Source organism: Oryctolagus cuniculus, chromosome 4, assembly GCF_964237555.1.
Source record: "Oryctolagus cuniculus chromosome 4, mOryCun1.1, whole genome shotgun sequence".
In the NCBI taxonomy this organism is placed as follows: domain Eukaryota; kingdom Metazoa; phylum Chordata; class Mammalia; order Lagomorpha; family Leporidae; genus Oryctolagus; species Oryctolagus cuniculus.
Window position 1 is genome coordinate 122,143,490 of NC_091435.1, and position 20,844 is coordinate 122,164,333.

The 20,844-nt window shown below is 41.6% G+C and overlaps 1 protein-coding gene across 1 annotated transcript in view; it reads right to left on the reverse strand.

Annotated features, from left to right (window-relative positions):
* The window catches only part of GFM1 (G elongation factor mitochondrial 1), a 49,670-nt gene that overhangs the window by 23,630 nt on the left and 5,196 nt on the right, over positions 1–20,844 (reverse strand). The window contains exons 5-12 of the mRNA XM_002716331.5: positions 19,084–19,200; positions 15,765–15,915; positions 11,603–11,760; positions 10,675–10,759; positions 8,474–8,611; positions 5,150–5,251; positions 2,687–2,743; positions 71–208 (exon numbers count right to left, since the gene is read on the reverse strand). Of these exons, the coding sequence (XP_002716377.2) occupies positions 71–208; positions 2,687–2,743; positions 5,150–5,251; positions 8,474–8,611; positions 10,675–10,759; positions 11,603–11,760; positions 15,765–15,915; positions 19,084–19,200 (946 nt within the window). The remainder of the gene's footprint in view (positions 1–70; positions 209–2,686; positions 2,744–5,149; positions 5,252–8,473; positions 8,612–10,674; positions 10,760–11,602; positions 11,761–15,764; positions 15,916–19,083; positions 19,201–20,844) is intronic.

Here is a 20,844-nt window from a genome sequence, read left to right on the forward strand (position 1 = left end):
ACGTGTATATGATTTCAAAAAATTTTTGCACCCAAAACAGACAGTAATCAATTCAGTCATCATTCATTACCTGAGCATAGATTTCCAAGTGTAACTCTCCCATTCCAGATACAATTGTTTCTTTGCTCTCAGTGTCAAAGTGGACTTTAAATGTGGGATCTTCTCTTGTGAACCTTGCAATACCTTTTGAAAATTTTTCCAAATCATTCTTTAAAAGAAGAAAGTCATTATACATTAATTTACTAAGCATGATAAGCAATGAGATTTTTGAATGAACTTTACTGAATGAATTTAAATACATTAGCAATTAATAAAGATGATCCACATCTAGTTCTATTCCATAGTTTTTCTTAAAAAATATGAATTTGGGACTCTTAAGGCAAGAGAACAGGGACTAGCTAGCTGAATAGGATTTTCTTTGCATATCAAGATAGCAAACAAGAGTCTAAGACTTAACTAACTCTGCACCCTTTCCTATTACTTTGAAAACACTGTCCATTTGCGGAAAGCTGCCCATAAAGTAAAAAGTGGTATCTATGTTACATTTTAGAAATTCTAAATCAAAAGGATCAGCACGTTTACCACGATTTCTACTGTAGATTCAAGCAGAACAATTAAAACCAACAGTAAAGGAAATAACCACACTGAGACTTCTTCCTTTCAAAACAATCTGCTCGGATAGAGTAGAGCACACTTCTATTCTTCTGAGATAAGCACAACAACAGCCCTGAGATGCTTAATCCCCTGAAACCTGTACATCATCTTACAGAGCAAAGGCAACTTTCTAAGAGCAACCAAGGTTACAGATCCTGAGATGTGGAAACTGATGAATTAGTTGAATGGACCCGAAGTAATCACATAGGCCTTTACCAGTGGAAGAGGAAGGCAGGAGGGGAGGTCAGAGAAATGCAAGGACAGAAGCAGCAGAGGATATCTGAAGCAGCAGAGGGACTCAACCTGCTGTTGCTGGCACTGAAGACACGAGGAAGGGAGCCTCCGGTGAAGACAGGTGAGCAAGCTAGGAATGGCCATCAGGTGACAGCTGGCAAGGAAACGGGAAACCTACAGCCACAAGGAACTGAATTCTGCTAACACCATGAGTAAGCAAAGTCATGAGCCTCCAGAAGGAACACAACTCTGATGCTTTGATTAATTTAGCCCACCATGAACTGTGTCAGTTCAGTCAGTTGACTGTAAAGTAAAACACTGGTGTTGTTTTAAGCCACTAAATTTGTGGCAATGTCTTAGGGCAGCAGTGGGAAACTGATACATTCTGTATCACCAGTATTAATAGCTATCATTTACCATAAGCCTGGAGCTTCGGTGTTTTCCATGGTATCTCAAATTCCAATCACAATGTTGCAAGATAGAATTATCCACATTTTACAGGTAAGGAAATGCTGTACAGAGAGATTAAGTGACTTGTTCAAGGCCACACAGCTGGTGCATAGCAAAGCTGGGACTGAATCCTAGGTTAGGCTCCCTAGGTCAGTATTTATCTTTCTCTCACTAGCCAGTGAGGAGCCCCCACTGAGATGCCAGCTTTATTCAGTAACTTCATTATTGATTTAAATTAATTTATTCCAGGAACAGATGCTTCTAAATGTTTTAATGTATACCAAAAACCCTTTTGGATTATTGATGAGCTTGATTCCCCTCCATTACTGTGAATTGTCAACAATTAAATGTCTTACATAAACTGTTTGGGGATATGGAAATATAATACCTTCCATCTCTAACCCGGCATAATTCTGAAGGAAAAAGCTAGCAGTCTGAGCAAAGCATCAGGAACAAACTATGACATCTTACTGAGGCAAAATGTAAGGCTCACTCTTCAGCAAGTTTGAGAAGATGGAATGATTTAATGTGTCTTGCCACCTCAACACTCTTTTCTGTGTTAAGAAAAGGTCTGGAAAATCTCAAAGTTCCTCAAAATGGAGGAGGTAATAGCTGTTAACAATGTCTCCCACATGAGAATATGCTCTGTACATAATAGTTCACAGAAGAAATTAAGCGAATTTCAAGAAACCACATTAGTAAGATTGTTGAGAATGCCAAATACTTAGGTACTAAAAAGACCAGATTAGTTCCAATGCAAGCAGTGGAAACTGAAAAACCTATTCAAGCAGCTTTGGCTTTATGAAAAACTAAATGACATCAAACACAATATAAAAACATAAAAAAAAAAGAAAACCCCATATATAAAGTTATAATTGATATTAAGAAAAACAGTCTTGTTTATAGGCTCCCCATGGTATCCTGGGACATTTACTCTGTAACTACCACAGAATTTAGAGATGCACATAACCCTTTCCGCGATTATCTGTTTGAAATTCCAGGGTACTTTACAATAGAATTTCACAGTAAGTTAAGACAAAATACCCCTTTCCTGATACTTTATGAATACAGGAAGTTACACTTACCTCTCTGGAGCCAATGATTAAAGAGTTATAAAGTTAAGTTTGGGAAATATTTTTATACCATCATTTCTTCAAATATAGTGAGGAGTTAAGATTAGAAATTACAAATTGGTAAATGTTTAAAAATGATTTCAATAGCAACGATTTCAATAGCAAAAGATGAAACAGAGACTTTAAAACTGTTGGCTACTATAAGATCCCATGTGCATTATAGAGTCAAAGAGCTCCAGTTTTTAGTGATATTGAGTTTTAAATTGAATTCTTACCTTGTTAGAAGGTCTCATTGCTATTGAAATGACAGGATCAGGAACATGAATTGACTCCTAAAATATTTTTTTAAAAGAAGGGAGAATAATTCAAAAGCAGTACTGTATGAATCATGAATAATTTTAATATGCTACTTTAAAATAAATCAAAAGACAAATATTAGCCATTATATTTAGGCTAGACAATACATGTAAATAAAGCTGTCTACTGTGTGATCTTCTCCCTCCCAAAATAAATTTACTTAACTAGTTAACATAATCACTACAATAATTCCAAAAGCTGATACATGTAATTCTTGCCTAAAGCCACCCACATTTGGTGTTCTAATCTTCTGACAATTTACTGTATTTAATGAAAACATACTATGATCTCTGATTAGGAAAACAGAAAAAGCGCATGAGGTTGTAAACATGATATCTTATTTAGTCAGTCACAACTCTGAGGAGCAGGTATTATCTGATTTTACAAATAAAGTCATTAAAAGCTTGGAAAGAAAATGAAGTCACTTGGCTAAGGGCCAGTAGCAGTACAGAGCAGAAGTGACACTGTAAGCAAGACCTATTTGCTTCAAAGCCTCAATGTGCACTTACTACAAACATCTATCACTTCATACTGCTAATTACAAGAGACGGCCTTATCATAAATACCTGTAATGGGGCCAGCGCTGTGGCACAGCCAGTTAAAGCCCCAGTGTGCAGTGCCAGCATCCCTTATGGGTGCCAGTTCAAGTCCCAGCTGCTCCACTTCTGATTCAGCTCTCTGTTCTGGCCTGGAAAAGCAGTGGAAGATGGCCCAATTTCTTGAGCCCCTGCACCCACATGGGAGACTTGGAAGAAGCTCCTGGGTCCTGGTTTCATATCAACACAGCTTTGGCTGTTGCGGTCATCTGGGGAGTAAACCAGCAGATGGAAGTCTGTCTGTCTGTCTGTCTCTCTCTCTCTCTGCAGTCATCCAGGGAGTAAACCAGCAGATGGAAGTTTCTCTCTCTCTCTGGCTCTACCTCTCTCTGTAACTCTGTCCTCCAAATAAATAAAAAAATAAATCTTAAAAAAAAAAATACTTGTAATGAAACATTTCTGCTATCTACATCCCAAACAAAACTTATATAGATCTGACTTTTTAGAGTTTTAAATCAACATGTAAAACCATACACCATTAGAGTTCAAATAAAAAGTTAAATTATAAAACTATGAATATACCATAATGGTATGGGGAACTATCACACACTCATCTATTGGAGTTAATCATATCTCATATAAATGACCTGCTGTACATCACCTGTCACACCCTTTGTACTCACACTCTTCCCTGAATGCCACCCTCATGAATAAGCAAATGGTCATGGTGCTGGAGAGCCTGCTCTGCTACAGGGCCAAAGGGCTGCATTCAAAGGCAGGTAGTGCCTGAGCATGTTCCTCCTTCAGGATCCCCAGTGACGGAAGGTGTGGGGAGCAACTCGGACTAGACTAAGTTACTGGAATTAAGACTTATTCTATGCATCTACTCTCCCACAATATGGCACTGGGAGAGGAGGAAACAGCTTCTACGCAGCTGCCTCTTGCCAACTTGAGTGATGACCTGGCCAGGAGCTGATCTTGCTCCTGATTGGAGGAGAGCAGTGTACTCGGCGTGTGGGCAGCCGAGTTGGGATTGGCGGAAGAGGACTATAAAGGAGGAGAGAGACAACATGCACCAGGAACATCTAAGGGGAACATCTAAGAGGAACACCTGAGCAGCCCCCGAGAGCGCCAGCCGGTGGTGTGCCGCTCCCCCGCGGAAGTGGGGAATGTGGCAGGGGGAACCGCCCTTCCACGGAGGTGGAAGGGACGGTAGCCAACCCAGGAAGAACCAGCAGCAAACCCGGGGAGGGCCGAGCAGACAAAAGAACAGCGCAGGGTACTGTGTCGTTCCTCCACGAAGACGGGGAGCGACAGAAGGGATCTCTGAGTTTCAAAGGCCAAGCTGTCTGCCTCTAAATCAGACTGTCTCATTGCATTTTGCCTCCTGAGTTTGCTTATGGTCCATTATCCCCAAGTCCAGTCTAGATCCTCAGTGGACCGAGGAACTGGTCCACTCTCTGGATGCTGACTTCATAAGAAAACAGCACTCCACTGGGATGAGTCTGACGGTAGTGGCAACACTTCAAGAGGCACTCAAGAGTGAGGAGGTAGATTTTAGGAGGGAGGAGTGCAAACTATACAATTTAGGTGTTAACTAGTGGAGGTTTTTCCTCCACATTAAACTTTGGAAGACTGTGGAATGATTTTGCTAAAAAAAGCCAGGTAAGCTAGCTTGCAGAGCATATGTGTAATTGGTATTCAAATGAAGTTGATGCTGTGGCACTGGGTGAAAACATCTGTGGTTTTTTTGGTTTTTTTTTTTTTGGAAAATACTCAATGTACTCATATAAACACAGACTTCCAAAATCAAGTGTTAAATAGCTTTAAAACTAAACGGCTTACCATAGAAAGCCCACTGTTGTCTTTGTTTGTGAATGTATCTCCACTAGCACAGTCAATGCCAAACAATGCACAGATGTCCCCGGCATAGACTTCCTCAACATCCTAAACAAAGAACACAAAACGATACTTGCAACCCAAATGAAGACACTGTACTAAAAAGCAAAAGCACAATAAAAACATTGTACATAAACAAGGCAGTATCTCTCAGCATGAAGTATACAGAAAACCAAGGCCACGCCAACAAACAATCTGGCCAAGGTGTATCAAGGAACTTGAAAAAGTTATGTGTGATTATCTTAATTCCATCTTCCCACAAATGGTCTGAAGTAGCCTCTAATATCTCAAACAAATCTTTTACTTAAATCACATCTACTTTATATGGAAAATTCCGAGCCACGGCATAATTACTTGAAGGATCTGCAGTACTGACAAAACACAGTGCCTCACGGTTTTAAAGTTATTTCTATGGAATTAAGAAGAATGTACTATATATGCTGCCACAGTCAGACAAGGAAATTGTTTGTCACAGACATACAAGAAAAATCTGCAAAGGAAGTTTTGAAAACAAAGGGAGAAGAATGGAGTCCATTGTACCAAAAATAATTTTAATTTCTCACAGATGTAAGCGGTCAAGGAAACACAGGAAAGCTAGGAACAAAGCACTGCTGCTTCCACGCTTCCTGGTTTTCCGCCTCATAGTTTATTCACAACAGCTGTGGCTGGAAGTGTGCTTTTCAATGGCTGCACAGCTGTATATGCCTCCCTGCACCTGGCCCATGAAACAGCTGTGACAAACACTAAACCCTCCAGCCTGCCCTCTGCTGCCTATCTCTGAAAGCTGCAAGGCCGTCCAATTTTGAGTGTGCCTATTCATCTTCCAGAAAAGAAAGTTATAGCTACCATTTATACTTAGACTGATAAATTTCTCCAGGAATACAGAGCTGGATTCAGAAAGCATAGGAATAGTGATAACCTCATGAACTTGGTTTTTCCTGTGAAGGCCTAACCGTAAGGACTACAGAAGGCCAGGACACATTCAGAATCAATTCAAGCCTTAAGTCAAGGACACAGACTGCAGCTTGAGGTTTTAAACCTACAGGTAAATTCTGGTACTGATATGGTATTGAGGGGGTTCTACAATAAGAATAAAATCCCTGGGGGTTAAACAGGGCTTTATGGTTGCCATATTTCAGAAAGTCAAGTCACCGATTAATGTGAAAAACTATGTGTGAATTTATGACTGTCACCTTTAAGAACCACAGTTCCAACATCACCCCGAATGCCTATAATATTCTTGGTAGCTGAACTGTCAGCTGAGAGTTGAGTCATTGGAAAAGGAACTGCCCTGGAGTCAAAAGACTTCCAGGTCAGAGCCACAGACCTTGTTGGCTCTAAGCTGAAAAGCCCTTCACTCAGTCCATCTTCCAAAGTCACCACCGCAGCTGAGGGCAAGGCCAAGTAGGGTTAGCAACACTGCAGGCAGAACCGTAAATTAACTAAAAATGTTTTCCTTTTAGAGATGCTACCTACCTTCTCTTCAAGCCAGCTTTCCTTCTGGGTGAGCTAGGTAATGGAAGCTAACAAGGTGCCTTCCCTACGGAGGTTCACACCTCCCTTATGATGGCTCTTCCAGTATCCCATGCAAAGAGATAGGCAGGCCTGGGCTGCATACCTAGCCAGGCCTTAAAGCCCACCTGGTTATTATTAAGCCTCCTTCTGTCAGTTTCCATTTGCCTCTCAAGAGGAAAACTTGCTGATGATTTAGACAGCACCTTTCTCAGTTCCCCTACTCTCTTTGTTTTACACTGAGTTTAAACTGCTTGATGGATTAATTTTTCCAGACTTGAGACAGTGAAATTCTAGATGGCTATGCATATGAAGCCTCAGATGGAAGCAGTTTCTGCAAGCTGTCACTCTAAGCTGTTCCCCTCCAGAAGCCAGCTCCTGCTGGAACCCTGTCTTGACTCTCATTCCCAACGATGCCCCTTTTCAGCATGAAGCAGCCACAGCGATCATCACTCAGTCCCCCTAACAGAAGTTAGGGTCCATTCTTCTGGGGGGGTGGGGATGTGAGAGTCAGATGGGTTAACAGGAAGTCAGTGGAAATTGAGGGTGGAAAATGTTTCCCCCAAAAGCTATTCTTAGCAAGGTCAGAAGTGTGCCTGCCCAAGGAATGGGCAGGCACAAATAATTTTTCACATTATTTGGTGACTTGACTTTCTGAAATATGGCAGTCATAAAGCCCTGTTTAACCCCCAAGCTTTTATTCTTATTGTAGAACCCCCTCAATACCATATCAGTACCAGAATTTACCTGAAGGTTTAAAACCTCAATCCTATCATGAGAACAGCTAGGGAGTGGTGACTCCACTCTCTGAGCTCCCAGTTTACTATAAAACAAATTAGGCAGCCCACCTTTGTTATGGCTCTTTTGTTTTATCATGAGCAAGCCAAACAGGATGAAGGACTGTAAATCAGGTCTTTTGATAGTTTTTTGTCCCCTCTTGTAACTGAATGTCAGTCTGATTGTCAAGTTTTTATCTTTTTAATCTTTCTTAAAAACCCAGTGCCATAGGTTCTTTGGGGGTTTTTTCCCCTCGTGGTAGCCCCCCTCCGTGCCACTCTGGCTGGAGGTCTCTGACTCTCATAAACCTTGCTTTTAAATCTCAAAGAAAAAGAAAAGCACTGAAACCAGTGTTCTGCATCTTAGGGAACTCTCTCTCTTTCTGAACCTCAGCCATTGAGAAAATAAAACTATTTCAAAAGGGCTGGTGCTGTGGCATAGTAGGTTAAGCCTCCACCTGCGGTGCCAGCACCCCATATGGTTGACAGTTCGTGTCCTGGCTGCTCCTCTTCTAATCAACTCTCTGCTATGGCCTTGGAAAGTAGCAAAGGATGGCCTAAGTGCTTGGGCCCCTGCACCCATGTGTGAGACCTGGAAGAAGCTCCTGGCTCCTGGCTTCAGGCTTCAGATCGGCCCAGCTCTGGCTGTTGCAGCCGTTTGGGGAGTGAAGCAACAGATGGAAGACCTTTCTGTCTCTCCCTCTGTCTGTAGCTCTACCTCTCAAATAAATGAGATCTTTAAAAAAAAAAAATTATCTCATAACCAGTGTCATTAAATGAGTTAACATCTGCTAATTCAGCCTGTAACCAAGAACCAGATCAGAACTGTAAGACATCTTAGTCTTAGTAAAAAAGGAAAAAGCTAAGAAAACACATTTATTCAACCAGAAATAACTTTCTGGTGGGGCTCAGGATACCAAGAAGGCAGATCTGCTTCACCAGCAGTGGAGAAGTGTCTGCTCTTACAAGGAGCCGCACTTGCCTCCATCATGTCAGCATGCATGCGAACCAGCCGTTGTACCCGCACTTTCTTTCCAGTCCGTGTGTTATAGATGGTGTCACCCTTCTTCAGCTCTCCCTGGTAATTGCGGACATAAGTCAACTGTCCAAATCGACCTGCCTAGAAATCAAGATTGGGTAAGGGAATAAAGAATAAAAAGAAGCATTAAGAATCAAAATTAAAAGGAAAACTTGACAACTACCTCCAAATATTCCCTCCAAATTATAGCAGTCCATCTTATGAGTGTTTCAGCTTGCTGACATAACTAATTTAAGAGTAGCTTGAACATCAATTAGATAAACTTAATGACTTTTTTTTTTTTTTTTTTTTTTTTTGATCTCAAACAATCCAACATATTCCTGCTTCCTCCGAAATGATTGTTAAGGGGCCAGTACTGTGGCACAGCAGGTTAACGGCCTGGCCTGAAGTGCTGGCATCACATATGGGTGCCGGTTCAAGACCCAGCTGCTCCACTTCTGATCCAGCTCTCTGCTATGGCCTGGGACAGCAGTGGAGGATGGCCCAAGTCCTTGGGCCCCTGCACCCACATGGGAGACCTGAAGGAAGCTCCTGGCTCCTGGCTCCGGATCAGCCCAGCTCTGGCCGTTACAGCCAATTGGAGAGTGAACCAGCAGAAGGAAGACTGACCTCTCTGCCTCTCCTCTCTCTGTGTAGCTCTTTCAAATAAATAAATGTTAAAAAAAAAAAAAAAAAAAGATTTTTAAATAATACTCAATGCTTACAAAGATTCATCTCTTTCAATTAGCATTCCAGTTATTTCTTCAAATATTGAAACTGATTTTCTTAAACTCTCATGCACAAGTCAGTAATAGATAAATTATATCTGTACAACTCTCCAAGTTACTTAAAATAAACTTATACAAAGGCCTTTCTAGGGGCCAGCGCTGTGGTGTAGCAGGTAAATCCTCCACATACAGTGCCAGCATCCCATATGGGCACTATTTCAAGTGCCAACTGCTCTAGTTCCAATCTAACTCTGCCATAGCCTGGGAAGACAGTAGAAGATGGCCCAAGTCCTTGGGCCCCTGCACCCACATAAAACTGGACCCAATGTCAACTATAATAGGAAAAAACTAGAAACAGTATAAATGTACAACTAGAAGATTTCAGCAAATCATGATATTATCTACTTGATGAAATATTATGTCATTCAAAATGCTCAAATTAGTTACATAAATACAAGCCATACTTATTATGATGTTAAATGAAAAAATGAAGACAAACTTAAACAGCTTGATTTATGTAAAAAATTATACTTTTTTTTTTTTTTTTTTTTGACAGGCAGAGTGGACAGTAAGACAGAGAGAGACAGAGAGAAAGATCTTCCTTTTGCCGTTGGTTCACCCTCCAATGGCTGCTGCGGCCAGCGCGCTGCAGCCGGCACACCACACTGATCCGATGGCAGGAGCCAGGTGCTTCTCCTGGTCTCCCATGCGGGTGCAGGGCCAAGGACTTGGGCCATCCTCCACTGCACTCCCGGGCCATAGCAGAGAGCTGGCCTAGAAGAGGGGCAACTGGGACAGAATCCAGCGCCCGGACTGGGACTAGAACCCGGTGTGCCAGCGCCGCAAGGCGGAGGATTAGCCTAGTGAGCCACGGCGTCGGCTTTACTTCTTTAATTTTTAAAATTTATTTTCATTTCATTTTAAGGGCAGAGAGAAGGCCAGTCAGACAAGAGACAGACCAAGAGAGATCTTCAATCTGCTAGTTCACTCCCTAAGATGCCACAAACAGAGAGAGCTGGGGCTGGACAAGCCAGGAGCCAGGAGCCAGGAACCCAGAAATCCATCTCCATGTCCCACACAGGCGGCAGGGACACAACTAGAACCATCACCTGCTGCTTCTTAAGGTGTACGTTAGCAAGCAGCTGGAGTCTGAAGCGGAGCTGGGACTCAAACCCATACACATCTATATAAGATGCAGACATCCCAAACAGCATCTTAACTTCTATGACACTCACCCCAAAATTTATCCGTTAAAACTGCAAAGAGAAGGGACTAGAAGGAAATGTATCTAGTAACAAAGTTCTAGTAGTGTTAACACATTGAAAATATCTGTTCTTTCTACTTTCAAAAAGGGCACAAAGTTATTTTGTAATAGAAATAAAATTCAAAAAGAAAACACCTACAGGTAGCAGTTGAATACATCAGAAAACAACTTACCTCCAGTTTGAAAGCCAGGCCTACAAATGGGTGGGAACTGTCTCTTTCTGAGTTCATTAAAATTTTGGTTTTCTCTTTTGAGTCACTAAAAATAAAAGAAATATAAATCTGAGATATTTCTTTTATAGCGATTTGTTTCATCAAAGAGTATTATCTGAGAAAAGTCACACATTAAACATTTTGGACCTCATAGACATGCGAAATTTCACTGACGATCAATACAAATAGGTCATTAGGGCTTGGTTACTAAGAAGAGACAGGAGCAGAATAGACGAGAAAATACAGAACTGATCTAGTAGAGAAAGAAAGGAAAAATAATGAAAGCTTTAAAAACCTTCTTAAAACTTCAATCATACTTCTTTAAAAGAAAAAAAAAGACTGATTTATTTGAAAGAGTTGGAGGTAAGGGGGAAGGTGGGGAGGAGGGAGGGAGGGAGAGAGGGAGAAAGAGAGAGACAGAGAGAGAGAGACAGACAGACAGACTCCCATCTGTTGGTTCACTCCCTAGGAGTTCACAGCCAGGACTGAGCCAGGCACTTGATCTGCGTCTCTCATGTGGGTGCAGGGTCCCAAGCACTTGGGCCATCTTGCACTGCTTTTCCAAGGCCATCAGCAGGGAGCTGGATTGGAAGTGGAGCAGCTGGCACTTGACTGGCGCCCATAGAGGTGCTGGCATTGCAGGTGGGACTTCACCTGCTGTGCCACAGCACCAGCCCCAACAAATCATATATCTAACAAATACAGGATGATAAAGGCACTGGTAATAAATATTTTTTGATATGCCAAAATTATTACCCAAATAAAAATAGCTATTGATTTTTATACATTATGAAAATTACAAACTAAGTAGAAGAACCACCTTTAAATTCCTTCACACAGCACATGTATTAAAGTTTGCAGAAACTAAGATTCAGTTTCTAAGACTTACTCCTCTTTATTGAGAATAGCATAATTCTGGACCTCTGATGGATTTGGAAGATATTCTAAAACAGCATCTAGAAGAGGCTGAACTCCTTTGTTCTTCAAGGCACTTCCCAAAAACACAGGAGTAAATGACCTACTTAGGGTAGCTCTTCGGATTGCAAGCTACAAAAGAAAATAAAATATGTGATGCTCAGTCAATGTAAAAATTACATTTTGTGATTCAGGTCAATTATCACACACATATAAATAAAACTAACTGTGCAGTGCTGACTCTAGTGGAGACTAAAATCAGTTTCCTAATAACCTGAGGTCAAAATACAAATAGACAAAAATATAATCTCCTTTTCTCCAAGCCAGGAAGTGACTCACTGTATAACTTGCTTTAAATATTCTTGGAATCACTAATTCTCAATTTGGAAAAAAAAAAAAACACATAGAAAAAACAATATGAAAACAACTATGTAAAATAAAAATCTCTAGAAGGATACACCAGAAACTATTAACTGGGCAACCAATTTTAGGGTGGAGGGAGGAAGAGAACTAAGAGAACTATGCATAAGACAAATATGTAACAGTTTTTTTAGTGTACAACTTTATTATATACTTTTAAGCCATATTGAAGTATATTCTATTAGAAGTATTTGAATTTTTTTTAAGAACATGAACACAGGAAACCAAATAGAACAAATAACTCATAATTTAAGGTCATGGGACCATTTAAGGCCTGGGAAAGCACCTGAAGATGGCCCAACAGCTTGGCCCCCTGGCACCTATGTGGGAGACCTGGAAGAAGCTCCTGGCTCTGGAACAGCCCAGCTCCAGCCATGGTGGCCATTTGGGGAATAAACCACCAGATGGAAGATCTCTCTCCTTCTCTGTAATTCTGCCTTTCAAACAAATAAATAAGTCTTTAAAGGAAATAAATTTCAGGTTGTGATAGTATCATTCTCTAAAATAAGGACCTAGAGGTCCTGGCCCAGCCCTTAGTGTATGCAGCATCCATGGGTTCGGTGGGCTGCGCAGGCCTGAAAATCCACAGTGGAACTGCAGCTCCAGCAGCTGGGAGTGGCCAACAACAGTGCAATGGTGGCAAACTGTCACTGCAGAAATGTAGAGGCTGTATACAATTATTTTGTAGTCTGCATGAAAAAACAGAACACTAGTCATCACAAAAACCTTAAAGCCAAATTTCACAGCCACAACTTCTAACCAGTGAAAAGTGTGATAACAGATGAACATTAACAGGTAGCATGAAATAAGGAAAAACATGCAGAAGTGAGCAATTACTGAGAAACTATCATAAAGGGGCTTGTGCTCAGTGCAGTGGGTTGAATCACAGCCTGGGACAACAATATCCCATCTGAGCGCTGGTTCAAGTCCAGGCTGTTCCACTTGTGATCCAGCACCCTGGTAATGTGCATGGGAAAGCAGTGAAAGATGGCCCAAGTATCTGGCCCCTGTCACTATGTGGGAATCCTGGATGGAGTTACTGGCTCTGGCTTCAGCCTGGCCCATCCCTGGCCATTTTGGCCATTAGGGGAGAGAACCAGCAGATGAAAGATCTCTCTCTCTCCCTCCCTAACTACCTTTCAAATAAGTGAATAAACCTTAAAAAAAAAAAAAAAAAGAAAAAGGCTCTTGCTTTTCTGCTCCCCCTAATAATATATCCAACTACAAACAGAAACTGAAATACATCAAAGAATTCTATGCAGAAAAAAGCAAATACAGCAGGACTGAAACTTGCCTTTGGACTTCAACAGGATCCCCATCACTCAAAAAACTGCTAAGAATGGTTTGGTCTTTACATTGTTTGAACAAACAGTGTGGTCACTTGCTTCCCTTCTGGAATTTCAGTACACTGAAAGCGTATCCATGTGACCACACCCCAGTAAAAACCTTGGAAACTGAGTTTCTTGGTAGACAACATGTCACAGGTGCTGTCACAACTGCCTGCTACAGGAAATCAGCAGGCCTGTGTGGCCCCACTGGGAGGTCTCTGGAAGCTGTGGTCTCCTCCAGACTTCACCTCACGTGCCGTTTTCCAATGCTGGTTCTGCTGTGTATCCTTTCACCATAATGAAGTCGTAATCATGAATCTGACTATACAGCGAGTCCCATGACTCCCCCCAATGAGTCAATGAACCTGTGAGTGGTCTTGGGAGAGCCCCAGAACATTGCCTTTAACAGATTAAAAAAAAAAAAAAAAAAAAAAGTCTCTCTAATGTGGTTCCCAGGATTCAGTGCTTGACTTTATTTAGGGCTAGACCTGGGGTCAGTGCTGCGTAGTAAGCTAAGCCTCCACCTGCAGTGCCGGCACCCCCTATGGGTGCCGATTCATGTCCCAGCTGCTCCTCTTCCAATTCAGTTCCCTTCTAATGGCCTAAGAAAGCAGAAGAAGACGGCCCAAGGGCTTGGGTCCCTGCATCCACATGGAAGACCTGGAAGAAGTTCCTGGCTCCTGGCTTCAGATTGGCTCAGCTCTGGCTATTGTGGTCATTTGGGGAATGACCCAGTGGATGGAAGACCTTTCTCTCTGTCTCCTACTCTCTCTGTAACTCTACTTCTCAAATAAATAAATAAATAAATAAGCAAAATCTAAAAAAGAAAAAAATAGGGCTAGACCTATATCTTCCTACCTAGAGTTCCCCTGTTCATAAAAAAAAGGTGCTAAAACCTTTGTGAATGCTAAAAGACTCAAGTAACAAGTTTTGGACCCAGCTTGGATAGCAGAAAAAAATTTATTAGTAAGCATCATAGTTTCAATACAGTTCTTTCCCTATGTGTCTGATATATTATAAACTCCATGAGTGCAATATTTACAAATAACAATTATTTAGCTGATATCTAAGTATACCAAATGGTTTAGGAAAATGAATAGCAAGTTTTAAAAAAGTATTATTATGGTAAAATACACATGATAAAATGTACCATTTTAACCATGTTTAAGTTCAATAGCATTAAGTACATTCATAATGTTGTGCTATTAACACACTATCCATATTTGGGAGTTTTTCATCATCCTAAACTAAAACTCTACACCCATAAAATAATCCCTAATTAAGCCCTCCCCTAACCACTATTCTACTGTCTATGAATTTGACTATTCTAGGTACTTAATGTAAGTGGAAACAGACAAAACTTATCCTTCTGCATCAGCTTATTTCACTTAGAATGTCTTCAAGATTCATCCAAGTTGGAATATATAGAACTTGTGGCTGAATAATATTCCTCTGTATGTGTAGATCACATTTTGTTTATGTATTCAGTCACTGATGGACATTTAATAACAGCCATCCTAATGGGTATGAAGTATCTCACTGTGGTTTGATTTGCATTTTCCTAATGAACAGTGAGGCTGAACATCTTTTCATGTATAATCCATTTGTACATCTTTGGAGAAACATCAGTTAAAAAATGAGTATTGGGCCGGCACTATGGCAGAGTAGAGTAAGCCTCCGCCTGCAGCACCGGCACCCCATTTGGGCACCAATTCGTGTCCTGGCTGCTCCCCTTCCAATCCAGCTTTCTGTGCACGGCATGGGAAAGTAGTGGAAGATGGCCCAAGAACTTGGGCCCCTACACCCACCCACGTGGAAGACTGGAAAGAAGCTCTTGGCTTCAGATCAGCTCAGCTCCAACCTTTGTGGCCATTTGGGGAGTCAACTAGCGGATGGAAGACCTTTCTCTCTGTCTCTCTAACTCTACCTCTCAAATAAGTAAGTAAAATCTTAAAAAAAAAAATCAGTCTTAGGGCTCTTCTTTTTAAAGAGCTGAATGATTACGTGAGGGGATCTATAAGGCTTTCTGTATATGACAACAGTGTAAACACCAATGTTTACTCCATGAACATTTAGCAGCCTCATCTCTTAGTCTACCTGAAACTTTCCATATTTTTTTCTTTATTATTAGGATATACCAAGAGGTTGACTGTATATTTTTTCTAGTATAAACTACGACTCCTTTTTAAGATATTACATAACTCACCATGTAAAGAAAAAGTAATATACTATGTTCAGTATTTTTTGAGAAAATCAATTATGCTAAATAAATTTCCTCAGCTTTCACTAATAAAGTCAATGCATAAAAGCATCATGTCCCCTGCCCACAAAAAAAAAATATTAAATATATCATTTTTGTTAATACAGGACTTTTTTGAGACCACTTGCCTTTATATCAGAAGCTGAGGGGATTTTTTCTTCCAGAAACAGTTCACCAAGCTGCTCATCTGAATTGGCAACACACTCAATCAGCTCCTGCCGGTGGTCAGCCGCTGCTGCCCTCAATTCCGCAGGAATTTCATCATATCGAACAATCTGACTAGGAAAAGAAATGGTTCATCTGGGTTACTTTAGGGACATCCAATCATACATACAAAGCACAATGGAAAAGATGATTAATGGTTAAAATCTTTTTAGGTAAGAGCTCTGATGTATTTGCCTTCAAATAATAAATAAGACTAACAGATATCTTTAAAATTCATACAGAATAGTGGGCAAAAATGCTTAAAACCGGTCAAGTAATTTGTTCAGGGTTATACTTCTAGTGAAGAGAAGAGCCAAAATTCAAGACAATCCCCTACAAGGAAAAGAAAACACAGTTTTATAGATACCACATTTATTTTTCTGTACTTCATGTTTTACAGCAGTTAATGATGAAAGATATGACAAAGTCCTTCCCAATTTAATTCAAACTTGTTTATTATCTGTATTCTAGATAACCAAAATGAATTTATATAGTGCAAAACACTTTAAAGGTTCAAAGCAATGACTTGACAAAGTGTCAACTAAATCAAAGACCAAAGTTCTTTTCAGTGTAGCTATAGATTATTTTACTGTATTCTAATTATTTGACAATTGGCAAGCTTGGAAAATATTAAGAGCATCCATTTATCAGACACCTACAATGCAGCAAGCCTTAAACTAGGTATCTGATGAGTTACTTAGTCTTCACATCACATAAATAGCTCTATTATCTGCATCTTCAGATGAGGAAACTAACCTAAACAAGCAAGGTAACTTGCCCACAGCTATACTACTAGTAAGTGGGAAAGCTAAAATTCAAAGCCAACATGTCTGAAGCCCATCTGAGCATCTGAAAATTCTATTACCCATCATCTCATTAATTAGAACATCAAGATCTCCAACAAGCAGAATTAGAGACCTTCCTCTATTCTTTGCCATTAATAACAAACCTAACTACTACAAAATTTTTAACATAGATTATCCCAATCTGTAATTAAAAAAAAAAAAAAAGAAAACCTAACAGCCTCTACAGCCTTGCCACCAGTGCACCAGTTCTCTATACCTCCAGAGCACGAACAGGTAAGACTCACCAATAAAATACACACAACTGACAAAAAGATACACTTGATATTTAGAAAATACCAGTCTGGGCTGGCGCCGTGGCTCACTAGGCTAATCCTCCGCCTTGTGGCGCCGGCACACCGGGTTCTAGTCCCAGTCGGGGTGCCGGATTCTGTCCCGGTTGCCCCTCTTCCAGGCCAGCTCTCTGCTGTGGCCAGGGAGTGCAGTGTGCAGTGGAGATGGCCCAAGTACTTGGGCCCTGCACCCCATGGGAGACCAGGATAAGTACCTGGCTCCTGCCATCGGATCAGCGCGGTGCGCAGGCAGCCACTGCAGGGTGAACCAATGGAAAACGAAGACCTCTCTCTCTGTCTCTCTCTCTCACTGTCCACTCTGCCTGTCAAAAAATTAAAAAAAAAAAAAAAAGTCTGAAAGTTTTACAAGTTATTACTTTAAAAACGTAAATTAATGCCAAAAAAATGTTTTCCAGAATACAAATTCTAAATAGAAAAAGATAAAATGTGCTGATTCCAAATGGTTAAAAAATAACTCCTAATATCCTAAAGATACTCTTTACAGCCTTCAGGTCTTGTATCTTTCCTGGCAAGCACCTGGTTTAGACTCTCATGTGCCAGAATAATATGTGGAGTACTTTCCAAGTACACAAATCCAGTGGTCTAGGGCGGGGAAGGGAGTATGTACATTAAGAAACTTTGATGTATGGCAAAACTTAACAGCCTTTCCTTTAGGGGCAGAGCTTGGTCCAGCAGTTAAGCTGCCACTTGAAACACCAACATCCCAGAATTGAGTGTTCAAATTTGAGTCTCACCTCCAGTCCCCATTCCAGCATCCTGCTAATGTATACCCTGAGAGGCACCAGGTAATGGCTCAAGTACTTTGGTCTTTGCCACCCATGTGGGAGACCTGGATTGCATTCCAGGTTCCTGGCTTCCACCTGGCACAGCTCCACCCTTTGTGGGCATGTGGGCATCTGGGGAACGAGCCAGCAGATGGGAGATCTGTCTCTCAAAAATAACAAAATAAAAAAAAGCCTCTATTTCAGAAGCGTGTGCCCTGGCAATTCAGGAAAAGAGTATTTATTCAATCATTTACAAATGTTTTTGATTCCCTATCATGCAGCAGGCCAGTTCTAGAGCTGGAGACCTACCAGTGAATAAAGCAGGGAACAACAAAACCAACCAACCAAAAACCCCTGCCTTCTTGGGTCATGCATCCTATGGAGTGGTGGATAAACTCAGGTGTCACACAGAGCAAGAGAAACAGCTTCTCCAGGGGACGCCCCACCATCTTCCTGCCTACAGGACAGCTGAGGACCAACTCCACCATTCACCGATCCCATCCACCCGCCTGCCAGACCGGCAATCCCAGGTTCCCGAGGAAACGCCTCAGAAAGTGCCTTTGGAGAAACGCTCAGGCTAACGGGGTCACTCCTCAGAACAAAGGGCCACTCTGACTCCTCACACTGTCTAGATCAGTGCCATTTAGGTGTGGTCGGCAGACTCACAGTGGGAGCGTTCCAGAAATGTAAACTATAGCCCCACTCTAGATCTACTCAATCACCTCTCTGGAGGAGGCCCCAGCACACGCAATCAACAAGCTCAACAAGCTCTGGCTGAGTTTTGCCAGCTAAGGCTGGAGAACCCCTTGGCAATTACAGCACTTTGTATGCAAAAGTCACGCAAAGGTTGACTGGCCAATTTCCTTCTCACATCTCCCAGACTGCAGCTGTATGATTTTAACTGTTCTTATACACTGATCTTTTTACCTCTGTGATCTTATGAAGTAGAACACATTTATGATCTGTTTTCTTCCCAGTTTTTATCATACCTAGGACATAGCAGCTGCTCTGTAAGTCTGCAGAATGAAGACCAGATGAATGAACAAGTGGAAACAGACACTGTATTAATAGCCCAACTCGCAGGCCTCCTCCTACCTAGCACACCATGCAGCCCACAATGTGATGTATCACTCAAAAAGTAACATACTCTTAGAAAGAAGAATGACAACTAGAATTAAAGGCATTAAAGAAAATCATCTTAGAGAATACTCTTCCAGCCACATTTCAAAAGATACTTATATTTATGCCTAAAGAAGTGATCCTTTGCTTTTCTTGGATGGTTTTTAAAATATAAAGGCTTAATAGTGTATTTCTAATACTCACCCAAAGTCTCCATCAAAATAAATGGCTCGTTGCTCTATGAGATCTATAATACCTTTAAAATTGCCCTCCAGACCAATGGGTATCTGCACAAACGCAGCATTATGATTCAATTTAGACCTGAAAAATAAAAATACACTTGTTTATCTCTTTTCTTCTCCCCCAAATCCCTCTGAAGTGAGAAAATAAAGGTAAAAACAAATCACTGGCAGACACTGTAGAGCTGAGAACACAAAGCAGTCGGTGGCAGGGAGGGCTGTGTGTGGTGCAGGAGGTCAAGAGGTCTTGTTGCCCTGCTTCTGATCCAGCTCTCTACCAATGGCCTGAGAAGAAAGCCAAAGATGGCCTAAGTGCTTGGGTCCTTGCTACCCATGTCGGAGACTCACATGGAGTTCCTGGCTCCCGGTTTCACCCTGACCCAGTGCTGGCTGTTGCAGCCATTTGGAGAACAAACCAGTGGATGGAAAATCAATCAGTATCTCTCTGTGTCTCTCCCACTCCATCTCCCTGTCACTCAGCCTTTCAAATAAATAATCTTTTAAAAAAATAAAGCAGTTGGAACAGACTGACAACCAACTACTTAAGGAGTCCAGGAGACTACATCCCCACAAAGGCAACAAAAAGAATCACAAAACAAGGGATTTCTCATCATATCCCCAGAATATGCAGGACAGAAGCAGAACATGTCAATGAAACTGATGGATGGTAGAATGCCCAGGCCCAGACTGATTCCAGCAAAGCTGAGAACAGCTGTCTGGGGAGGAGCCTCATGCAGAGTAGGAGTTAAAGTCAGATACTCCTCATCACCTGTGTGCTAACCAAGCCGAACCACCAAAATGAAACCACGCTCTCAGCAAGGATTCACACTACAGAAAAAACACGCCCTGCCTGCCACTGTTTCATCTGCCCTGCAGTCCTCCAAGAAGCTAAGAATGGACAGACAGCTCAGAATCACCAAATACCTGAAGGAAATCAGTAAGCTTCAAAGAGAAGTAGAGAAGTGTGAGCCCTATAAATAGTACTAACCTCCAAGAAGGCGGCTACTAAAAGCAGGAAAATATTTGAAAATAACTTCTATTAATAAAGATGTTGAGGGGCCAGCATTTTGGCATGGTAGGTTAAGTCTCCGCCTGCAGCACTGGCATCTCATATGGGTGCTGGTTGTGTCCAGCTGCTCCTCTTTTGATACCTCTTCCTGCTGGTGGCCCAGGAAAGCAGCGGAAGATAGCCCAAGTGCTTGGGTCCCTGCACCCATGTGGGAGACCTGGAAGAAGCTCCTGGCTTTGGATCAGCCCAGCCATCTGGGGAGTGAACTAGCAGATGGGAAACCTTTCTCTCTCTCTCTCCCTAATTCTGCCACTCAAATAAATAAAATCTTTTTTAAAAAAGATTTATTTATTTATTTGAAAGAGTTACACAGAGAGAGGAGAGACAGAGAGAGAGAGGTCTTTCATCCGCAAGTTCACTCCCCAACGGCCGGAGCAGCGCCGATCTGAAGGCAGGAGCTTCTTCCGGGTCTCCCACGTGGGTGCAGGGGCCCAAGGACTCAGGCCTACTGCTTTCCCAGGCCATAGCAGAGAGCTGGATCGAAGTGGAGCAGCTGGGTCTCGAACCGGCATCCATATGGGATGCTGGTGCTTCAGGCTAGGGCGTTAACCCAGTGCGCCACAGCACTGGCCCCAATAAAATCTTTAAAAAATAAAGATGTTGTAACAAAAAAGAAAGTTCATAGAATCACATAATAGCTGAAATTATTTTTTCTTT